We start from the raw sequence: 24,925 nt of genomic DNA, 5'->3' as shown, positions 1-24,925 counted from the left end.
ACTCCAACCTAAGTGTACTGTATGTAAACTTTTGACTTCAACTGTATATATCTGGTCACGGACCCCCTGCAGTCCCTCGGACCCCACTTTGAGAACTCCCGTACTAGAGCAGTCAGCAAGTAAACCTGTCTATCAAAGAGATCAAAAAGACTATCAAGCTAGTTTTTTCAAGTACTGTTTCCATCAAGATATTCTCTGATTCCAAATAAGAGTGCCATTCATATAAATCCACACCTATAAATCCACACCTATATGTAAACCAGTGGCACACCCCTTACCGTAGCTGTGTGCACAGACTCCCTATTTAGTATATGTTGACCCCCTCCTGGAATCGCAAAGTGAAAATAGAAGCAAGTAATTATCTCTCTTTGGTCTCTAAAGTGAATACCTTCATTGCCGGCAGGCTGACCCAAACAAGCCTGCCCTGTGTGTGTGTACATGAGGGCATGCATGCGTATGTGTTTGCATTCACGTGTGTGTGGGGAGGGGAAGGTCTGGGTGTGTGTTTGCCCTCCACCCGTGTTAAGGCAGCAGGTGTAAATAGGACGTGCATTTTTGGAGGCCCGGGAATCATAAAATTACAGGGACCTCTGTTTGCTCCTCAAGAGAGGGAGGGAGTGTGCTGGTGTAGTACTACCTACTGCCTTTGACTCCCTCTCCAACTCTGGCCCCATTCCATCTATAGTGCTATGCCCAGACTGAGTGGCGCGTGCTGAGGAGATTATGTAGAGTGTGGAGCACAAGTACACACACACATACAAGCACACACATGCAAACACACACATACCCACACACAGTGCCCCGTTTGTATGGGTCAGCGTGGCCCCTTTCACGTCTTTGCCCCATCAGGTTGTAGTACCCTACCGTGCGCCCAACAACGCACCTGTGGCAGCACCGCTCCCTGGTGGTGATTAGATGAATTACACTGCAGGCGGATTTCTTTAGCAAACAGCAGGGTCATGTTCATTAGGCTCAAAACTAAAGAAAACCAACTGAAACAGGGAAAGACCACCTTTTCCTTTTCCATTGAACAAGACCCAGGCACCATTGGCAGACACACATGATAGAAATGCTATTATATTTGAATTCCTGCACTCAAATGACCAAATCACCCTCTAGTGGCCTTATGGGTGAAATGTTATTCATATTTTTCATCATTTCATAATTAATAAACTGTCACACCCTGATCTGTTTCACCTGCCTTTGTGATTGTCTCCACCCCCTCCAGTTGTCGCCCATCTTCCCCATTATTCCCAGGGTACTTACACCTGTGTACTCTGTTTGTCTGTTGCCAGTTCATCTTGCTTGCCAAGGCAACCAGCGTTTTTTTTCTCAGCCCCTGCTTTTCCCAGTCGCTCTTTTTCTCGCCCTCCTGGTTTTGACCGTTGCATGTCCTGACTCTGAGGCCGCCTGCCTGACCACTCTGCCTGCCCCTGACCCTGAGCCTGCTTGACGACCTGTACCTTTGCCCCACCTCTGGATTATTGACCTCTGCCTACCCTGACCCTGCCTGCCGTCCGGTACCGTTGCCCCACCTCTGGTTTACTGACCCCTGCCTACCTTGACCTGTCTATTGCCTGCCCCTGTTGGATTATTAAACCATTGTTAATTCGACATTGTCTGCATCTGGGTCTTACCTTCATACCCGATATAAGCATTATTTTTAAAAACCTTGCCGAAAATCTGGTGTTTGTTATATTTCAGTCTTCTGTTATGTATATAAAGTGCAGTATTGGGATGCAAACTCAAACATGATTTTATTCAATTTAATATATATGCCATTTAGTAGACGATTTTATCTCAAGTGCCTTACAGTCATGCGTGCATACATTTTATGTATGTGTGGCCCCAGGTATTGAACCCACAATCCTGCCGTTGCAAGTGATAACGTCAAGGAAGGGAGGATATAATTAATTTGTTAGAAAAGGTATTAATGTCATACAACTTGATTAAAGTAGCATAATATAGATGGAACACTTTAACACTGTGCACTCTACAAGGGGTGCTCATAAAATACTGCCAAAACACCTTCCATCATGACATAGTCTATATACCATCCCCCATCGTCATCAAATTCATCATTCCATTTCAACCCTTATACAAAACAAGACATGGAAAAACATTTTAACATATAAGGATAATCCAGAAATCCATAAATGTGCCTAAAACTATGAATTACATACATTGAACTGAAAGTGCTGCAGGAACAATGAGATAGCTACATACAGTTCAACAAAACACCAAGGGAAAGAGCTTGGTTGGACAACAAAATCACTGGCAAAGCATTATGAGGGCGGCGGGCCTTGCAGTGGTTGAACACCTTCCCTGAGTCTGAAATGTAACGACCTTTTACTGTGAAACAAACCTGGCAATACAAGACTAAATAGTCAGTTTGTGCATCAGTTCTGGTTGGCGTCTCAGTGGGGAGTGGAGGTATGACTGATATTATGTACAGTCTGAGGAGATGTCGACCGTTCACTAGAACTATAAAGTGGACACTGTGATGCAGAACTAGCTAATGCTAACTAGCATCCAGGCAAGGGTTGTGTAACAGTGCACCGTTTGTGATGAATGGAGAAGTTGTATGTGCTTTCTGTTGTACTGTAGTTGTGCTCTTTACTATTATTGTCCTCTGGTTTTTATTGAGTGGAAGTTGAGGGGAGGTTTACCGATTGCAGTAGACACTGTATTTCTGATGCAGAGGGGGGAATCCCAAATTCCGCACCCCCGGTTCTGAAGGGCCACAGTTAGGGCGGGCCTTTGCAATGGGGTAACGGATGCTCCCATCAGCCAACCAGCCTGCGTCGCAGCGGTCCAATCCCATGAACCGCCAGGCGGCATAGAGCTGGCCCACCTTTGCGATGAGACCGCCGTCTGTGGTGCACGCCGCCACTGCTTCGGTGAAGTTGAGCTCATGGGGATCTTTCAGGAAGTAAACTGTCCCTATGACAGAAAAGAGAGACAATAAATTCTAGTAAATTCTGAGCATGTCGAAGGAGAGGACAGATTAAAACAAGTTTGACATTCACATTTCTCCTGTTACACTAAGTGTTTTGCATGTGTTTTGTTTCCAAGGCAAGATGTTTTTTGGAGACCAACAAACACACACACACACACACACACACACACACACACACACACACACACACACACACACACACACACACACACACACACACACACACACACACACACACACACACACACACACACACACACACACTGACCCTTGGGGGCGGCTGAGAAACAGAAGGCGTCAAAGCGGTGGAGGTGGCGGTGGCGTTGTCCATAACTACGGAGACCGGAGGCTAAGTCCACACCCCCACAGGCCTCCCGCGGCGTGGTGATTGGGTACTGAGCCGTCCCGTCAGCTAACCAGCCGGCGTTGCACCAGTCTAGCCCCTCCTCCCAGGCGGCGAAGAGCTGCTCAAAGGTGGCCAGGGTTGAGTCCTGCTCCTCACACGCACGCTGGGCCCCCAGGAAGTTGAAATGGTAGCGTCCCATCTTGGAATGGTAGGGAAATACCACTCCTATAACAGGGATAAAGTGAGACATTTGCTGGAGGGGTTAAAGTGCTATAGGATCCAGCAACTGTCCTTGCAGTGAAAAATGCCAGTCATGACACTCGTAAGGACAATAGGTTGAAGGTCATTTAATAAACAGACCATAGCTGGAACTAGGGATGTGAACGTTTAAACGTTTCAACGAAATTGGGATCGTTACCATTTAGAGAAACTAGCTAACCTATTATTTTTCTTTAAACACAGTGCAGTTATCACAAAACTACCACTAAAAGGTTCCAATCATCATCTTAAAGGGAAACATTTCAATTCAACAAATACCTAATGCAACAACGCCGTAAGGTTAGTAAGAGATATGCAAATTTCAAATGATTTGCCACAGGTATAAAGCACTCCGCACTCCATCATTGTTAACAGTTGGGAAAATGGCAGAGAGTGAGACAGGGAAGCGACAGCAGCGAAGTCCTGTGTGGCAATACTTTGAGAAGTGAAACGAGAAGCTGGTGAAATGCAAACTTTGTGAGGTGGAATTGAGCTACAGTGGAAGTACAGGTGCAATGCTTAACCATCTGAAAGGGAGGCACCGTGAGACCCAAGTCATCGCTGGCAGCAGCGCAGGCCCCCAACAACAGACATTAGAAATGCTCTTCACACGAAAGAAGTGCAAAAAAGGACGGAGTGAAAAAGTCACAGCGCTGATTACAGAAATGATTGCAGTTGATATGCAGCCATTGTCAATGTTAGAGGATGTCCACTTCAATGCCCTGATGGCATATATAGAACGACACAAGAAGATGCCATGTTGAAAAACATTGACGGCCCGGATGGAGAAATTGTACAATGATTGCTCTGCAAGTACAAAGCTCAAGCTCTCAATGTCAAACACCCTATACATGGCATTAACAACAAATTGTTGGACGTCTATGAACACGCTGTCATACATCACTGCAATAAGCAATCACATTGATGAGAAGTGGGATATAAAGTCCCATGTACTGACTACTGACAACACAGCAGAGAGCCTAAAAGCGTCATGAACTACCATCATTGCTGAGTGGGTGAGGGACAGCATTAAATGCCGTCTGGTAGCCATGACTGAGGTAGATTAAACTGCATTGCCCCCTAGTGGTCATATGCAGGACCATTATCTGAATTGTGAATTCACATGTTTAAAAAAATATATACAGTACCAGTCAAAACCTACTCATTCAAGGGTTTTTCTTTATTTTATAATTTTCTACATTGTAGAATAATAGTGAAGACATCAAAACTATGAAATAACACATGGAATCATGTAGTAACAAAAAAAGTGTTACATTTTTTTTTTTTTACATTTTATATTTCAGATTCTTGTACTGTATATTATAATTTAAATGTTTAAACTATTTAAAAAAATGGCTGTTTAAATGTTAAGAACATTTTTACATTCGTCACATCCCTCGATTGAACGGAGTGACCCCTGTGTTCTGTTGTTTAGAGCTGAGGGAGCTGACAGACAGACCGAAACACACACCTCGCAGCTCCAGCTCCACCGTGACGCTCTCGTCTTCTAGCCCATCGATGATCTCACAGCGGTAGCGGCCCGTGTCGTTCTGGTGCAGCTCGTTGATCACCAAAGACATGTCCCCCGGTGCCGCCCGATGCAGGCGCACACGCCCCTGGAAGCTGCCGTAGCTACGGTGACGGTTGCCCATGGCGACAATCACGTCTGTTTCGTGGGCGGTCTTACCCGCGCCATTGGCGGGTCGCCAAGACCATTTGACCCGGGTACGGCGGGGGCTGTTGATCTCGGGCTCGTAGCGGTAGTGACAGGGCAGAGTGATGTTACTGCCCCTGGCTGCCGACACCGAGTGCTGGGGGGACTCCACGTGGAGACGCACCCTCTTAATGTAGACTGGAAAAGACACAGACAAGGACAGGACACAATATAGATAAGAGTTATGCAGTACAGTAGATACTAGATAGGAGCCAGGAATTTTTCCTGACCATGTGATCAGACCAGAGCCCCTGCAGTAAGTAAGAACCTGGGCCTGCCTTCGGTGTACAGTGCCTTGCAAAATTATTCACCTCCCTTGGCATTTTTCCTATTTTGTTGCATTACAAGCTGTAATTTAAATACATTTTTATTTGGATTTCATGTAATGGACATACTCAAAATAGTTCAAATTGGTGAAGTGAAGAAAAAACAAACTAGTTTGAATTTTTGTTTTGTTTTAAACAACAGAAAAGTGGTGCGTGCATATTAATTCACCCCCTTTGCTATGAGGCCCCTAAATAAGATCTGGTGCAACCAATTACCTTAAGAAGTCACATAATTAGTTAAATAAAGTCTGTCTCTGTGCAATCTAAGTGTCACATGATCTGTCACATGATCTCAGTATATACAGTGGGGCAAAAAAGTATTTAGTCAGCCACCAATTGTGCAAGTTCTCCCACTTAAAAAGATGAGAGAGGCCTGTAATTTTCATCATAGGTACACTTCAACTATGACAGACAAAATTAGAAAAAAAAATCCAGAAAATCACATTGTAGGATTTTTAATGAATTTATTTGCTAATTATGGTTGAAAATTAAGTATTTGGTCACCTACAAACAAGCAAGATTTCTGGCTCTCACAGACCTGTAACTTCTTCTTTAAGAGGCTCCTCTGTCCTCCACTCGTTACCTGTATTAATGGCACCTGTTTGAACTTGTTATCAGTATAAAAGACACCTGTCCACAACCTCAAACAGTCACACTCCAAACTCCACTATGGCCAAGACCAAAGAGCTGTCAAAGGACACCAGAAACAAAATTGTAGACCTGCACCAGGCTGTGAAGACTGAATCTGCAATAGGTAAGCAGCTTGGTTTGAAGAAATCAACTGTGGGAGCAATTGTTAGGAAATGGAAGACATACAAGACCACTGATAATCTCCCTCGATCTGGGGCTCCACGCAAGATCTCACCCCGTGGGGTCAAAATGATCACAAGAACGGTGAGCAAAAATCCCAGAACCACACGGGGGGACCTAGTGAATGACCTGCAGAGAGCTGGGACCAAAGTAACAAAGCCTACCATCAGTAACACACTACGCCGCCAGGGACTCAAATCCTGCAGTGCCAGATGTGTCCCCCTGCTTAAGCCAGTACATGTCCAGGCCTGTCTGAAGTTTGCTAGAGAGCATTTGGATGATCCAGAAGAAGATTGGGAGAATGTCATATGGTCAGATGAAACCAAAATATAACTTTTTGGTAAAAACTCAACTCGTCGTGTTTGGAGGACAAAGAATGCTGAGTTGCATCCAAAGAACACCATAACTACTGTGAAGCATGGGGGTGGAAACATCATGCTTTGGGGCTGTTTTTCTGCAAAGGGACCAGGACGACTGATCCGTGTAAAGGAAAGAATAAATGGGGCCATGTATCGTGAGATTTTGAGTGAAAACCTCCTTCCATCAGCAAGGGCATTGAAGATGAAACGTGGCTGGGTCTTTCAGCATGACAATGATCCCAAACACACCGCCCGGGCAACGAAGGAGTAGCTTCGTAAGAAGCATTTCAAGGTCCTGGAGTGGCCTAGCCAGTCTCCAGATCTCAACCCCATAGAAAATCTTTGGAGGGAGTTGAAAGTCCATGTTGCCCAGCAACAGCCCCAAAACATCACTGCTCTAGAGGAGATCTGCATGGAGGAATGGGCCAAAATACCAGCAACAGTGTGTGAAAACCTCGTGAAGACTTACAGAAAACGTTTGACCTCTGTCATTGCCAACAAAGGGTATATAACAAAGTATTGAGATAAACATTTGTTATTGACCAAATACTTATTTTCCACCATCATTTGCAAATAAATTCATTAAAAATCCTACAATGTGATTTTCTGGATTTTTTTTCTCATTTTGTCTGTCATAGTTGAAGTGTACCTATGATGAAAATTACAGGCCTCTCTCATCTTTTTAAGTGGGAGAACATGCACAATTGGTGGCTGACTAAATACTTTTTTGCCCCACTGTATATACACCTGTTCTGAAAAGCCCCAGAGTCTGCAACACCACTAAGCAAGGGGCACCACCAAGCAAGCGGCACCATGAAGGCCAAGGAGCTCTCCAAACAGGTCAGGGACAAAGTTCGTGGAGAAGTACAGATCAGGGTTGGGTTATAAAAAAATATCCCAAACTTTGAACATCCCACTGAGCACCATTAAATCCATTATTAAAAAATGGAAAGAATATGGCACCACAACAAACCTGCAAAGAGAGGGCCGCCCACCAAAACTCATGGACCAGGCAAGGAGGGCCTTAATCAGAGAGGCAATAAAGAGACCAAAGATAACCCTGAAGGAGCTGCAAAGCTCCACAGCGGAGATTGGAGAATCTGTCCATAGGACCACTTTAAGCTGTACACTCCACAGAGCTGGGCTTTACTGAAGAGTGGCAAGAAAAAAGCCATTGCTTAAGAAAAGAATATGCAAACAATGGTTGGTGTTCGACAAAAGGCATGTGGGAGACTCCCCAAACATATGGAAGAAGGTACTCTGGATAGATGAGACTAAAATGTAGCATTTTGGCCATCAAGGAAAACGCTATGTCTGGCACAAACCCAACACCTCTCATCACCCCGAGAACACCATCCCCACAGTGAAGCATGGTGGTGGCAGAATTATGCTGTGGGGATGTTTTTCATCGGCAGGGACTGGGAAACTGGTCAGAATTGAAGGAATGATGGATGGCGCTAAATACAGGGAAATTATTGAGGGAAACCTGTTTCAGTCTTCCAGAGATTTGAAACTGGGATAGAGGTTCACCTTCCAGTAGGACAATGACCCTAAGCGTACTGCTAAAGCAACACTCGAGTGGTTTAAGGGGAAACATTTAAATGTCTTGGAATGGCCTAGTCAAAGCCCAGACCTCAATCCAATTGAGAATTTGTGGTATGACTTAAAGATTGCTGTACACCAGCGGAACCCATCCAACTTGAAGGAGCTGGAGCAGTTTTGCCTTGAAGAATGGGAAAAAATCCCAGTGGCTCGATGTGCCAAGTTTATAAAGACATAGCCCAAGAGACTTACAGCTGTAATTGCTGCAAAAGGTGGCTCTACAAAGTATTGACTTTGGGGGGTGAATAGTTATGTCAAGTTCTCCATTTTTTTGTCTTATTTCTTGTTTGTTTCACCCCACAAAATGTTTTTGCATCTTCAAAGTGGTAGACATGTTGTGTAAATCAAATGATACAAACCCCCCAAAAAATATATTTTAATTCCAGGTTGTAAGGCAATAAAATATAAAATAGGAAAAATGCAAAGGTGGGTGAATACTTTCGCAAGCTACTGTATTTGGGTCTTCCCAGGTAATCAGACCCTTTTTGGAACTCTTGGGAATGGTGCGTCTATAATATCTAACCTGCTCTCAGTTTTGCATGTGTACTGACAAAACATACTGTGTAGCACATATTGTATAAATGAATACCACTCTAGATGGTGTGTTGTCTGCTACAACTTAGGCATGGTCAGGCTTGTCACACTCAATGGAATGGTCTTTGATCCTATATATGAATAGGCTCCACTTAAGATCATTATACCCTTTAAACAATATCGTGCCAATCCAAACCAAACTGTGCTAAAACTGGTATTTTCATTTCACATTCTCTTTTCCAGCAGTTTCAGAAAACTTTGGTGGATGCATCGTCAGGTCAGCCCAGTACAGCTTGGCTCGGATTAGTGTGAACAGGTTATCTGTGTATTTATGAAAATACTGTATTACATACTCTCTCCGTTGCCATCGCCGTTCATGACGTCATGGTAGAAGAAGCCGTTGTTGTATACGGGGAAGGCGTGGTTGGAGACCAGGAGGTACATCCAGACGACCAATAGGGGGAGTAGTGGGCTCAACATCCTCACAGTGGAACACTGGATCTGACTTCCTCTGCAAGGGATTCATGTCAGTACATGTTTTAATGGTGAAATGACTCAACTCGGACTAGATGGTCCAACATGGTTCATTCCACTCAATTGTTCCCTATCTTATCAAATCCCTAGCCGCGGGAAGTAGTTTTAGGGGGGGGGGGGGGGGGGGGCGCTGCTGCTGCGGCTTCAGTTCAGCTAAACCTAGGGTATGGCAAAGTGGGGTGTGTAGAAATACACCCACCAGTTGAAGCTCATTTTACTGTACTTCTACACCATTTCAAAACGTTCAAATGCTATTTGGAGAACAGCAAAAACAAACATGTCCCCCAGACTTTATCATCTCAATATCAGGTTTAAAGGTTTGTGTGTATAATGTACTACTCAACCTCATCAGACATAGGTTACATTGACTAATGTAGCCTATTTGGGGAACAGTGCAACATGAAATAGACGCATAATACACACTATCAAGGCCGACTCCAAATACCGACATCAATGTGAAATACCAACATCAAGGTGAACGTAACCGGAGCATAAAACAGCTGACTGTGAATGCAAACTATGCCAGATAAATCCTACACATGCAATGACATAAAAGGCATAAACCAACGGAATTATTTAAGCCTACAATCGACAAAATCAATTAGGCCGCTAGAATCAGGCTATTCTGTTTTGGGGCAATTAGACATTTTCTGGGCACAGTTGAGTAGCCTACAATGTTTATATGAAAATAAATAACTGGCACGCAGATCTTGAGAAATTGTTGGATCAACTGTAAATTGTCATTCATATGAAAAAGGTTGCAGACCCCCTGCTATATGCTATATTGATACATTGTATCAAGGAATGAGGCGGCTAGGAGAATATTGAAACATTTTGTATCAACAAGACTGCTCCGAAAACATTCATATTGCAACACAGTAGCCAACCCGGAGACAGCCTGCAAAATAATTTCTCCGGGCCAACTTGTGTCTGTCTGATATTATTGTGTTGCCTATGCAGCATCTGGGTGCTCATTATATACCAAAAAATCGCCCTACATCCACACTATAGCTAAATAACTTAACAATATTTAATGATGTTTTGCAAGCAAGATTGATCTGTTAGAATATCTCATTTTAATTCAGGAAGATGGATAAGCAAGACTGATAGAGTGAGAGGTGGAAATGCATTATACCAGAGGCAGGTAGGCTTCAGGTAGAGGATGATGTAGACCTACAGCAGGAAGTTAAAAAAGTTAGCCCAACTAGGTAATCTTTCATTATTTGCATTATCTCAATTATCACACTGTCACTGCATGACAATGCACATTTGTTATAGCCTACAATTGTTGTTGTCTTTGAAGCCAAAAACAAGACATGTCTTTTGGGGAAATGCTCTAAATAGCAAATTGTTCAGTTGTTTATTTTCATACCAATACGTGAAACCAAAATTGCACTAGCCTACTCGGCGAATAAAAGAAAATAACAATTAATCTTACCTATATTTTATTAGCAATAAAACAGATTTTGGTTTCGAATGGTCACCAAAAACGAGGGCTCCCCGCCTCCCAATAAAAAAATTAAAATGTCTCTAAAATATATATATTTTTTAGTAATATAATATGGGGGGGTTCGGGGTGGTGCTCCACCCTCAGCACCCCTACTTCACGCATACTTCATGTATACATTTCCTCAATTCATAGAGGATTTAATGCAGATTTGATTAAATTCCAGACATTAATATACTGTTGTAAATTCATTCATAAATTCATTCACGACCTGAATTTGACCTGTTATTTTTACATGTTACTTTGGGCCAATAATATATTTAATCACCAGTAGAGGTCAATAAATCCCTATTATAATATAAATGCATTATGTCAAAATAAGTCACTGAAACTATCAATGGAGGAACCTGGATATTGGTCTCTTGGGCAAAGATAGTCTCATCTGTGCTTTGGGTTAATATTTATCACATTCATACTTCATAGAACAACTACAAGTATAATATATACAGAAGGAACGTATTCGGAAAAACTATTTACTATTCAAAAGTGGAATATACTTCTCGTATCACCATCATGATTCCTTTGGGGAAAAAATATAAATATGTCAAAACAATGAGTGGATCAAAAGTATGCTGTAACCTTAATGAGTTGCCTACAGTAGGGTTTTCAAACTGGGGTCGGTCCGCAGAAACATTTTAGAAATATTTTTTTGTCATTTATTTTTCACTAAATTAAATATTGGTTTTACTATACCTACAGAACACGTGTTTAGTAAAATCTTGATCAATCTTCCTTTCTTTCCTATCCACCCCCAATGACAATCGTATTTTTCCATCAATATGAAAATAGCCTTCGCACATGCCTGTCTCACTCTGTACACCAGTGCTAGTCAGTGCTTATTATTGACCTCCAGGGGGCCCACAACCAATGTTCCCTCTATTTCTTTTTCCGCACTGAGAAAATTTCAGGTCTGCTGAGCGCAAACTTGAACGTTGTGAAAATTCTGTGCAACTTCCAGCACGCGTTTACTGTGAACACTGAAGCTGTATCCGCTTTAAGTTAGTTTTAACAGTGGTCAAGTAGGCTACTGTGGCTATTTGGTCATACTGTAGGCCTACCAGAGTGGCCTACCATCAAAAACAATGGAGAAAATGCATCTCATAACACTATAACATGGAAATAGCTGCTCTATCATCCAGCCTACAGTAGAAGTCAATGTGTGGTGTTCAATGTAGGCCTACATTCCATGAAACTTTGAAAGAAAACATGCAGGGCTTGACATTAACATGTTTATCTCAAAATACAACACTGCCCCTTTAAGACAAAAAAAAGCTCTTTATCTGACTCGCTTTTCAAAGATGTCTACAAATGTATATGTTATGTCCTCTTGAAGCAATCACTTCTATTGCTGACTACAAATTATCTATAACTGGGCATTTAACTCACCAACTAGCAAAGGATATGAACAAAATGTGCACATGTGGCTACATGCAGCTCTCGCTTTGTTCTCAAAACAAGCGCTTCTACTCTCATGCTGTAAACATGATCAACCGGTTGGTGACCACTGCGCTAGAAAGTTGAGTGAAGTTCAATCTTGTGTTTCTCTCTGGGGGCTGATATTTCTGCTCGGCAGTCTCAGGCTACTGTGGCGCAGCTTAGAGGGAACATTGCCAACAACCCAATTATTATTATTATTATTTCTGGTGGCAAGTGGGGAGGCCCCCAACCAAAACCCAAAGGCTAGAGCCGGCCCTGCTCAGATAGAACGTGGCATAAGCCATGGCAAAATGTGTAGAATAGCAGAACATTTGCTTAAAAAATAACTTTGTTACATTTCAGTTTTTTTTCCCACAGTTGTACCAAGGACAAATAAAGTGCAATGAATAAAAATAATAAAAATAAACCAAAATACAGGCTATAATTGTTCAGTCAATGTATAGTCCAGCAGCTAATGCTGTGTTCACGTGCTATCAGAGTTATCGGTCATTTCCTATGTCGGACCGGGAAGTTTCACTTGAATGACTCTCCAAATCTGAATTACAAGGGGTCACTGAGAAAATGTTGTTGCCTGAGTTGCAGAGTTTCACCACTGACCTTTAACCATTTCAACCAACAGATGACAACAAGTCGGTTTTTGACAAATACAATATGGGTAATGTAGCTAATTTTACCATATTGTCAATGTTAAGCAAGCTAGCTAACTTTACTATAAGCAACGATAGTTCGCTTATCAAGCTAGTTAAAATCTTATTGGTTGAATATTGTTCCGACCAAAAAGCACATGAATGAAACAAAGTTGTATTTCCAACATCCCAACTAAGAAGTAGGAAGCTCCGACAAGCACGTGAACGCAGCGTGTCAAATGTGTCAAGTGTCAAATTTGTGGACTTTGTGAGGCACCAAATTTTACGCACATCTAGAACAAGTCCTTAGAAGTGTTTTTAGCTACAGTGCCATCGCAGATTTTTAAAACCCATGCAGTCTTTTTATTTTTAATATATCCCTGTACATCTAATCAATCATTGTGTGTGTTTATTTATTGAAAATAACCCCAAAATATATTTTTAATAATTGACATCCCTGAGCCTCCTTGCTCAGTCCGACAGTGTGGGCGTGGGGATACAAATTAGATTTTATATTTACATATACAGCACTGATTGGCTGATTGAAGTCTAAAACCCACCCCCTTACCCCTTAGGAAAAAAACAAAGTCACATGGTTTTCAACCTGTCAGTTGGAGCTGGAGTTGAACACTGAAAGCGGGCAAACTTCCACAGGTGTCTAGGCTACTCTGTTTTGTCATCAAAATACGTCATGCATCCTAATTTGCTATATTATTGTTTTACTGTTTTCAATAGGTCACCAGAAGATGCAGACAGGTCCCAGAACAGCCTGTCTATTCATTGCAGTAAACCATGATTATCTACAGGGCAGACTATAGGCCTCTGCAATTTTAGCTAGTTAACATTAGCATTGCTAGCTATTTTGATGAACTTGGCTAGCTAATAGCAACATAGTCATCTTTCTATAGTAAATTTGACAACATCATAATGATGGCATAGTTGTTTTCTTAAGTGATAATGCCCTCGAAGCCAATATATCCTCCAAACACCGGCTTCGAGGGCATTATCTATTTTATACAACGGGTTACCAACATATTCAAATAATGATTGAAAATTTCAGTAAAAACTTTCTTTTTATGAATTTACTCATACTATTTAATCCTTCCATGCGATATAGTCCAAACACAAATCTAGGGTTGCTACCCAAGGTGGCTGGTCGTTCATTCTGTAGGTTAGGTTGCCAGAGACGCGACCCAGTTGTGAAGTCCTTTTCTTCTAAATATATGGACACAACCCAGTCGTTTGTTCGAAATATTCCGTTGCCATGATGGCTGGCAAAGTTCTTATCCCTAGCTTGCTAGCTAGCCAACTTTGGCAAACACAGTCACATCAAACACTGCAGCCAGAATAACAGCAAAGCAGCTGCATTTGCGTTTGTTTAAGCTGTTTTCTATTGACATTTTATTTTTGGTATACATACATAAGAATCAGCTAATGATGCGAGGTTTCACCTGGCTTGTTTCCAAGCCACAGTTTTGACTAAACTTTCCTCAGTGCCAATCGAAAATGCATTGAGTAGAACTTTTAGTTCCGGCATCAGTCTTCAAAATAACATTCAAAAAGAAACGTGCAACCCATGAATAGCATGTTATTTACTTTTAATAATATATATAGATGAATAACTGTCTCTAGACCAGGGTTTCCCAAACTCGGTCCTCGGAACCGAAAACGAAAGGCCCATTTTGGTCTTTGCCCTAGCACTAGACCGCTGATTCAAGTAATCAACTAATCATCAAGCTTTGATTATTTGAATCAGCTGTGTAGTGTTAGGGCAAAAAAACAAGTTTGAGTTTGGGAAACTCTGCTCAAGACACTTACTCTTCTTGAATGGTTACTGCCACTGCCGGGTGAAAGATGGGTGGATGTAGGATCAAGCTGCTGGTAAATGCACATGTGTATCTATACATAGCCTGATTTGCAATGCAGCCCAATGCGAAGTGTGCTCATATGCCCATGGATTGAATTTCTCTGACCAAATCAGACAACGTTATTGTTTGGATGGAAGACAGTGCAAAGAAACATTTGCCGCCTTGCAGCCAGCTACTGCACAATTGATCTTGCTTTTTCTCATTGCTTTAAAATGAGAAATGTTTGGTCTTTGGTATCTTAACTCTGCACGCTGCAAACAATGAGGAGTCAGCAGCAGTGTAAGAGGATAATTAAGCAATAACGCCCGAGGAGGTATGGTATATGGCCAATATACCATGGCTAAGGGCTGTTCTTATGCACTACGTGTAACGGCAGCCTTCCCTCTCGTCACGAGAAGAGAGGGTGTAACAGGGATCGGACCAAGACGCAGCGTAGTTGGTGCTCAACATATTTAATTAAGACGATAAACAGTGCACACTTACAAATACAAAATAACAAAATGTGGCAAACCGATACAGTCCTAGCTGGTGCAGAGAAAACACAAAGACAGGAAACAACCACCCACAATCCCCAACACAAAACAAGCCACCTATATATGATTCCCAATCAGAGACAACACAAAACATCTGCCTCTGATTGAGAACCATATTAGGCCAAACATAGAAACGGACAAACAAGACACACAACATAGAATGCCCACCCAGCTCACGTCCTGACCAATACTAAAACAAGCAAAACACACAAGAACTATGGTCAGAACGTGACAGTACCCCCCTCCTGAGGTGCGGACTCCAAACGCACCCCCTAAAACTGAAGGGGAGGGTCTGGGTGGGCATCTGTCCGCGGTGGCGGCTCCGGCGCAGGACGAGGCCACCACTCCACCATTGTCTTTGTCCCCCTCAGCGTCCTTTGAGTGGCGACCCTCGCCCCCGACCTTGGCCTAGGAACCTTCACAAAGGTCCCCCCTAGATTGAGGAGACAGCTCAGGACAGAGAGGTAGCTCAGGACAGAGAGGTAGCTCAGGACAGGGGGGAAACTCCGGACTGAAGGGCAGCTCCGGACAGAGAGGCAGCTCTGGACTGAAGGGCAGCTCCGGACTAATGGCAGCTCATGACTGGAGGGCAGCTCATGACTGGAGGGCAGCTCATGACTGGAGGGCAGCTCATGACTGGCGGGCAGCTCATGACTGGCAGGCGGCTCTGGCAGCTCCTGACTGGCGGGCGGCTCTGGCGGCTCCTGACTGGCGGGCGGCTCTGGCGGCTCCTGACTGGCGGGCGACTCTGGCGGCTCCTGACTGGCGGGCGGCTCTGGCGGCTCCTGACTGGCGGGCGGCTCTGGCGGCTCCTGACTGACGGACGGCTCTAATGGCTCGGGACAGACGGGCGGCTCTGATGGCTCGGGACAGACGGGCGGCTCAGATGGCGCTGGGCAGGCAGGCAGCTCAGATGGCGCTGGGCAGGCAGGCAGCTCAGACGGCGCTGGGCAGACGGGCAGCTCAGACGGCGCTGGGCAGACGGGCAGTGCAGGCGGCGTTGGACAGACGGCCGACTCTGACCTGCTGAGGCGCACAGTAGGCCTGGTGCGTGGTGCCGGAACTGGTGGTACCGGACTGGAGACACGCACCTCAAGGCTAGTGCGGGGAGCAGGAACAGGGCACACTGGACTCTCGAGGCGCACTATAGGCCTGGTGCGTGGTACTGGCACTGGTGGTACCGGCATGAGGGCACGCACCTCAGGGCGAGTGCGGGGAGAAGGAACAGTGCGTACAGGGCTCTGGAGACGCACAGGAGGCTTGGTGCGTGGTGCCGGAACTGGAGGTACTGGGCTGGAGACACGCACCACAGGGAGAGTGCGTGGAGGAGGAACAGGGCTCTGGAGACGCACTGGAAGCCTGGTGCGTGGTGTAGGCACTGGTGGTACTGGGCTGGGGCGGGGAGGTGGCGCCGGATAGACCGGACCGTGCAGGCGTACTGGCTCCCTTGAGCACCGAGCCTGCCCAATCTTACCTGGTTGAATGCTCCCCGTAGCCCGACCAGTGCGGGGAGGCGGAATAACCGGCACTGGGCTGTGTTGGCGAACCGGGGACACCATGCGTAAGGCTGGTGCCATGTATACCGGCCCGAGGAGACGCACTGGAGACCAGACGCGTTGAACCGGCTTCATGGCACCTGGCTCAATGCTCACTCTAGCCCGGCCGATACGTGGAGCTGGAATGTACCGCACCGGGCTAAGCACACGTACAGGAGACACTGTGCGCTCTTCCGCATAACACGGTGTCTGCCCGTACTCCCGCTCTCCACGGTAAGCATGGGAAGTGGGCGCAGGTTTCCTACCTGACTTCGCCACACTACCCTTTAGCCCCCCCCAATACATTTTTGTTGGGGTTTCTTCTCGGGCTTCCAACCACGCTTCCGTGCTGCCTCCTCATACCACCGCTCCTGGGCTTTAGCTGCCTCCATCTCTTCACGAGAGCGGCGATATTCTCCAATGTGAGCCCGGTGTCCTTTTCCCTCCAGAATTTCCTCCCATGTCCAGGAGTCCTGTGTAGTGGGCCGCTGCTGCTGCTGTCACTGCTGCCCGTTGCTACGCTGCTTGGTCCGAGTTTGGTGGGTGGTTCTGTAACGGCAGCCTTCCCTCTCGTCACGAGAAGAGAGGGTGTAACAGGGATCGGACCAAGACGCAGCGTAGTTGGTGCTCAACATATTTAATTAAGACGATAAACAGTGCACACTTACAAATACAAAATAACAAAATGTGGCAAACAGATACAGACCTAGCTGGTGCAGAGAAAACACAAAGACAGGAAACAACCACCCACAATCCCCAACACAAAACAAGCCACCTATATATGATTCCCAATCAGAGACAACACAAAACATCTGCCTCTGATTGAGAACCATATTAGGCCAAACATAGAAACGGACAAATAAGACACACAACATAGAATGCCCACCCAGCTCACGTCCTGAACAATACTAAAACAAGCAAAACACACAAGAACTATGGTCAGAACGTGACACTACGCAACGCAGAGTGCCTGGACACAGCTCTTAGCCATGGTATATTGGCCATATACCACAAACCTCTGAGGTTCCTTATTGCTATTATAAACTGATTACTAACATAAATATACATAAATAAATAAAAATCGTCATACCCATTATATACGGTCTGATATACCATTGCTTCCAGCCAATCAGCATTCAGGGCTTGAACAACCCGGTTTATAAATGCAAATAACAGATCTATTGTCATTCAAGGAATTTCTTTCAAACAGCTCTTATATGAAAAGGGTATTATCATCATTTTCACAATTTCAGTGTTATTTCAACCTTAGTGTGGAAATCTCATCAAAATGTAAATCACGTTTTAGCTGCACTGCCCTTCTGCATTGTCGGTTAAGGACTTGTAAGTAAGTATTTCACGTTGTATTCAGCGCATGTGACAAATAAAATGTGATTTGATTTTAATATTACCCCGAACTGGTTGCCAACCATCTCCATGGGGCCATATTGGACAGGATTCACATGGCCATATCTCCATAAATAATTGATATATAAGGCCCAATGATGACTTAAAGGGTTAGAGAACACAAGAAAATGGCATTCTAGGTGACTACCTCATGAAACTGGTTGAGAGAATGCCAAGAGTGTGCAAAGATGTCATCATGGCAAAGGGTGGCTACTTTGAAGAATCTAAAATATATTTTGATTTGTTTAACACTTTTTTGGTTACTACAAGATTCCATATGTGTCATTTCATAGTTCTGATGTCTTCACTATTATTCTACAATGTATAAAATAGTACAAATAAAGAAAAACCCTTGAATGAGTAGGTGTGTCCAAACTTTTGACTGGTACTGTTTTGCATGTTATTTTGGCATTAAGTCCTTTTTTTCTCTCTATTGTGTTATTGACTGTATGTTTGTTTATTCCATGTGTAACTCTGTGTTGTTGTTTGTGTCGCACTGCTTTGCTTTATCTTGGCCAGGTCGCAGTTGTAAATTAGAACTTGTTCTCAACTAGCCTGGTTAAATAAATAAAATTAAAATTAAAATGTCAGTTTAAAAACAATGTAAAACATTTAATTTATTGAGTTAATAAAGCCGCATACAAACATGGTCTCTTTTTTGCTTTCTTGAGTAAGGCAGCTCCAAAATGCAAGTGTTTCACCCTAACTCAGTGCTTTCTTTGATGGTGGGGCAGCTAGTGGAAAATACGGAGCATAGGGGTTGGTAATGTTCTCTAGTTGCGCCGTGAGTGGCTCAGTGTTCTGTCACTCATGGGGACACTATGTCACTGCAAAATCGACATGTAGAGATTGAAAAATTCAAGCCCATAGAGTTACATTAGAAGTGCCCATCCAAGAAGGCTCAAGGTCATTGGCCACAGATAAAATTATGTCAAATCAGGTTATATCTACCGTAGCTTTGATTGGACTGATCATGTAAACATCATAATTTCAAAATCTTAGCTAGCAAGCTAGCAGTCATCATCATGAATCAAGTCGACAACCTACTGGCAAATCCTTTTCAATCCTTGTTGTAGGAAGGGAAATTATAGATAAAACGTATCAGTGTTCATCGGTCTTTGGACATAAACATTACACAACAACTTGGAAACCGCAAATTCAACCATGAGTGGTTTGAAATGAATCGGTGGCTAACTGCAAGCATTGCACAGCAATCACTAGCCTGCTATTCAGTGGAGTGGGTGTGTGGTCCAAGTCTGGGTTTAAGGGTCTCTTTTCCAAGCTTAAAAGGATAAACATTCAACACCATGGACCATAAAAGATTGAATACATTGGCTATGCTGTCAATACAGCATGACTTCTGCCACATTCAAAACAACTGGAAACTCGGAACTGGGAAATCTCAGACTTCAGTGAGTTCAAGACAACTGGGAACTCGGAATAAACCGAGCTCTGAGTGGGAAAATATGTTTTGAACGGTCATTCAACTCGGAATAACAAGTCGGAAACTTAGGCCTCTTTCTAGAGCTCTGACCTGAAGATCACTGACGTCATGATTCGACCTTGTTTTTTTTCCGAGGTCCCAGTTGTCTTGAAAGCACCATAAATCCGGAGACTGCCAGACTTTGATGACAAAGTTTGATGACAAAATTTGCCCATGAAGGACAACCGCTCCACCTTCCTGTTCAAGTGAGCATAGCACAACAAGGTGAGTCCAAAAATGTATTGTATGCTGCTGCATAGATGATGTAAGGGAGATATGTATATTGTAGCTAAGAAAGTAATACTAAGTGTATGTTGTGTAGTAAGCTGATAGTAACCCATGTGCTTCACCCTAATAATTTGGTCCCTTTCCCACTCATAATTTAGCCTACTGTTCTGACTTGGTGTTGCACATGTAACCTATAGCCTGTTTTAGATAAATGTAATCCTTACATTTTGTAAGACCTTTCATTGTCTGCCTATATGCCCCCTTTATTTATCCTACGGTTCTGACTTGGTGTACAGGGAGAATGCTGTAAGAACGGCCTATGTTCTGAATTCTGTGCTGTACATTTCAAAAGTGCTGAACAAATGGTTATATTGACTACGTCCGTCCTAGCTCGCTCATTAATGTCTTATTCGAAATTACAGATGACCTCTTATCCGCTCGTTGTCCCCTTATGCCATAGTTTGTACATTGTCAGTAGAACCACATTTGTTTAAGCAAGTCAGCCATATCAGCTCTGATTTTTTAAAATGTAATAAATGCGGCTGAATGAACTGTTTCGCTGCCAAACAAGACTCTGCTAATAGCCAGGTGTAGCAGTGGTAAAGATTCACTCCATGGTTCTGAAAAGAAAGCACTGTTTGTCACGATTATAGTGCAATCTGTGTATTGTTTAGTGTTGTGTTGTGTAGTGGCTTTGCTGATATGCATCTTATTTTATTTTTTAAAGTTTGGCCCACCAAGAATTACATGCTAAAATCGCCACTGGCTATGTGAGAGGTTATAGACTTACAGTCAGTGTTCAGATTTCAGGCTACTATTCAATTTAACCCATCTGAACAGTAGCTTTGGCTTGCCATTTTTAAGTCAGTATTGTGACTGTAGAGTATGTATAACATATCACAGTCATCACACATAACAAAGCCAGCACTGCTATTATCCTCTTTTACCTCCCAAGCATTAGGCTACTGTTCTGGCCCTCCTATATATTTTCAACTCTCCATTTCACATCTTTTCTCTTATTGAATTAAACTCTGACATTGCCGTTTTTGCCTCAGTGGATTGATGTTAACTTTTTCTGCCCAAGTTCCAGGGCCTACCGTGACATTCCGGGGTTTCTATTTTTTGAAAAGACATGTAAAGACATAATTCTGCATGAACATAACCAATCATGATGTTTTCAACTTATTCTTGTCAAACAAAGCACTTCCTGTGCATGTTCATCCACTCCAAAATAATTCCAGCATCCAAAAGTGCACTGTGCACTCACGCCATTTGATGAATGGAAAGAGACACCAAAAAAGTGTAATGAAAGTTGGCTTATAGCCTGAATTAATTGATTTTGTCTTGCTGACAAAATTACCTTTTTTGTAGAAAGAAAAGTTGGGACACCTGAAAGGGGGCTGAGATACATACAGGACTGTCCAGGGCTGACATGTGCAGCCACATGGGACATACAGTGGGGAGAACAAGTATTTGATACACTGCCGATTTTGCAGGTTTTCCTACTTACAAAGCATGTAGAGGTCTGTCATTTTTATCATAGGTACACTTCAACTGTGAGAGACGGAATCTAAAACAAAAATCCAGAAAATCACATTGTATGATTTTTAAGTAATTCATTTGCATTTTATTGCATGACATAAGTATTTGATACATCAGAAAAGCAGAACTTAATATTTGGTACAGAAACCTTTGTTTGCAATTACAGAGATCATACGTTTCCTGTAGTTCTTGACCAGGTTTGCACACACTGCAGCAGGGATTTTGGCCCACTCCTCCATACAGACCTTCTCCAGATCCTTCAGGTGTCGGGGCTGTCGCTGGGCAATACGGACTTTCAGCTCCCTCCAAAGATTTTCTATTGGGTTCAGGTCTGGAGACTGGCTAGGCCACTCCAGGACCTTGAAATGCTTCTTACAGAGCCACTCCTTAGTTGCCCTGGCTGTGTGTTTCGGGTCGTTGTCATGCTGGAAGACCCAGCCACGACCCATCTTCAATGCTCTTACTGAGGGAAGGAGGTTGTTGGCCAAGATCTCGCGATACATGGCCCCATCTATCTTCCCCTCAATACGGTGCAGTCGTCCTGTGCCCTTTGCAGAAAAGCATCCCCAAAGAATGATGTTTCCACCTCCATGCTTCACGGTTGGGATGGTGTTCTTGGGGTTGTACTCATCCTCCTTCTTCCTCCAAACACGGCGAGTGCAGTTTAGAGCAAAAAGCTCTATTTTGTCCCATCAGACCACATGACCTTCTCCCATTCCTCCTCTGGATCATCCAGACGGTCATTGGCAAACTTCAGACGGGCCTGGACATGCGCTGGCTTGAGCAGGGGGACCTTGCGTGCGCTGCAGGATTTTAATCCATGACGGCGTAGTGTGTTACTAATGGTTTTCTTTGAGACTGTGGTCCCAGCTCTCTTCAGGTCATTGACCAGGTCCTGCCGTGTAGTTCTGGGCTGATCCCTCACATTCCTCATGATCATTGATGCCCCACGAGGTGAGATCTTGCATGGAGCCCCAGACCGAGGGTGATTGACCGTCATCTTGAACTTCTTCCATTTTCTAATAATTGCGCCAACAGTTGTTGCCTTCTCACCAAGCTGCTTGCCTATTGTCCTGTAGCCCATCCCAGCCTTGTGCAGGTCTACAATTTTATTCCCGATGTCCTTACATAGCTCACTGGTCTTGGCCATTGTGGAGAGGTTGGAGTCTGTTTGATTGAGTGTGTGGACAGGTGTCTTTTATACAGGTAACGAGTTCAAACAGGTGCAGTTAATACAGGTAATGAGTGGAGAACAGGAGGGCTTCTTAAAGAAAAACTAACAGGTCTGTGAGAGCCGGAATTCTTACTGGTTGGTAGGTGATCAAATACTTATGTCATGCAATAAAAGGAACTTGACAAAAAAAGTTTTTTTCCCTTGGTATTTCATTATAAAACGTTTGCTAAAAGTGTTGGTAGTGGTCTAGGAACGTTCTCCAACTGGTTTGATATCGGGAATGTTCTCAAATTGTTCCCAAAATGTTAAGAAACAACGTTCTTCTGTGGGAATTTCAGTACATCAGCATAACGTTTTCTGCCGGTTTCCTCGTGGTTCTATTTAAAGTCATGTTCTCAGAACATTAAGAAAACTTTCCATAAAACCACGAGAAAAGAGTCATATTTAAAGAACATTCTGTGAATGTTATTTAAAAACATCTACATTCCATTCTCAGTGTCAACCAAGCTCTCTCTATCCTCTATCTTGGTAAGTGTGTTCAGGTGTGTTGGCCGTGCCCAATTATTGGCCACACCTAATCTTAATGAGTGCTTGTTTCCTTTGAAATGGGGTCTGTTTGAATAGACTAAAATGAACTGCTTTGTATGAGTAAAAAAACACATGGCATGCTAGCGTCATCCTGGTGGCGCAGTGGAATAATTCAATGAATAGACAGAAGATCATAGGTTTGAATCTCATTGACACCTTGCCGCAATAATGAATTTTTTTTTTTTGCATTATCAAAGCCGAAGAAAATGTATTGCCATGTGTCCTATCTGTGCTTGGAGTTCAAAATATGTCACAAGCTAGTAGTGTTATTAAAAGTATAATTGAAACATTCAGTGAACGTTTTAAGGAAAATCTCCAAATAACCTTTACATTTCGTTCAAAACATTAACAACATTTAGAGAATGTTCTCGGAACGTTATTTAATTACGTTCAAATATCCTATCATTTCTATTCCCAGAAAGTCAATAAAATCCTCCCAGGTAAACTTTCAAGGAACCTTTCTCAGAAACCCCCAAAAATATATGTTCACAGAACAGACGATATTTTTCCTTCACTTACTTAAAAAAAAATCAGTTTTACCAGTCAGGAAGCGTGTGGTTTCTTTACCAAAACCAATGGGAAATCAAAAACGTACTTTCCCGTAGCTTAGTTGTCTTATTCTCTCTAAAAAGTATTTATTATCTAATTGTCCATCTAATTTTATTGTTTATCACTTTCAAGTTATGGTGTCAAAGTAGGCTAATTTAAAGCTATACATTATTCAAGTATCTATTTGGCATCACTCAAAAGATTTTAGTTTAACTCGAATTAAGGTCGTAAAAATAAGACTACTTACAGATTTACGTTGTTCTCCGGCCAGAAAATGGACAACGTCGTGTCAATTAATGTTCCCCTGATGTTACTTTGAGATAGTTACGCTGTCTGTCGGGGCAATTCATCCCAATGCCATTTTCAGGGAGAACACGAGTTGCGACGCATTGAGAGGAAAGTGACCTCATCGTTCGCAACAACAACAACAAAAACGGGCATAAGAGCATAAAAGCTGCAATACGTTTACTATTGCATTACATAGGGATATATCACAACAATTAATGTACTTATTGATATTTTCAATATTCACTCTACCATAATTTACAGGTGCATGTAATGCCATTTTTAATTTAATAATTAATAAATCAATCAAATGTATTTTACAAAGCCTTTTTACATCAGCAGTTGTCAAAGTGGTTTACAGATATCCAGCCTAAAACCCCAAAGAGCAGACACGCATCCAATAGTTTATGGTTTTCCCATATTCTTTTTAAACATTCGGGCAACCTCAATGAGGATATGTTTCTCATGACTGAGCCACATACCTTAATGTTCATATTCAAATGAAATATGTAATCCCTTGAAATTAACATTTACATTTACATTTAAGTCATTTAGCAGATGCTCTTATCCAGAGCGACTTACAAATTGACCAGGTTTGTTTTATCAGTTTGAAACAATATGCCTATGCCGCAAACAATTTCCTAAATGAATTAACTCAACTTCCAGAGTAGAATAAATAGATTTTAGGCCTCTGCAAATCCTGACAAATATGAATGAGCGATCT

The 24,925-nt window shown here is 43.0% G+C and overlaps 1 protein-coding gene across 2 annotated transcripts; it reads right to left on the bottom strand.

Annotated features, from left to right (window-relative positions):
* Window positions 1–1,732: 1,732 nt before the first annotated feature.
* hapln3 (hyaluronan and proteoglycan link protein 3) lies at window positions 1,733–24,310 on the bottom strand. 2 transcript variants are annotated; one of them, XM_071326653.1, is made up of 6 exons: window positions 24,164–24,310; window positions 10,578–10,615; window positions 9,262–9,419; window positions 5,035–5,415; window positions 3,228–3,530; window positions 1,733–2,943 (listed from the first exon to the last, which is right to left on the bottom strand). In XM_071326653.1, the coding sequence occupies exons 3-6, from the start codon at window positions 9,386–9,388 to the stop codon at window positions 2,666–2,668; spliced, it is 1,089 nt and encodes a 362-aa protein (XP_071182754.1). In that variant the 5' UTR covers window positions 9,389–9,419; window positions 10,578–10,615; window positions 24,164–24,310; the 3' UTR covers window positions 1,733–2,665. The 2 variants fall into 2 exon arrangements, with proteins under 2 accessions (XP_071182754.1, XP_071182753.1); XM_071326652.1 differs by lacking the exon at window positions 10,578–10,615.
* Window positions 24,311–24,925: the final 615 nt, after the last annotated feature.

Source organism: Salvelinus alpinus, chromosome 9 (genome assembly GCF_045679555.1).
Source record: "Salvelinus alpinus chromosome 9, SLU_Salpinus.1, whole genome shotgun sequence".
In the NCBI taxonomy this organism is placed as follows: domain Eukaryota; kingdom Metazoa; phylum Chordata; class Actinopteri; order Salmoniformes; family Salmonidae; genus Salvelinus; species Salvelinus alpinus.
The sequence above is the reverse complement of the archived record's forward strand: the minus strand, read 5'-3'. Positions and strand labels throughout refer to the sequence as shown.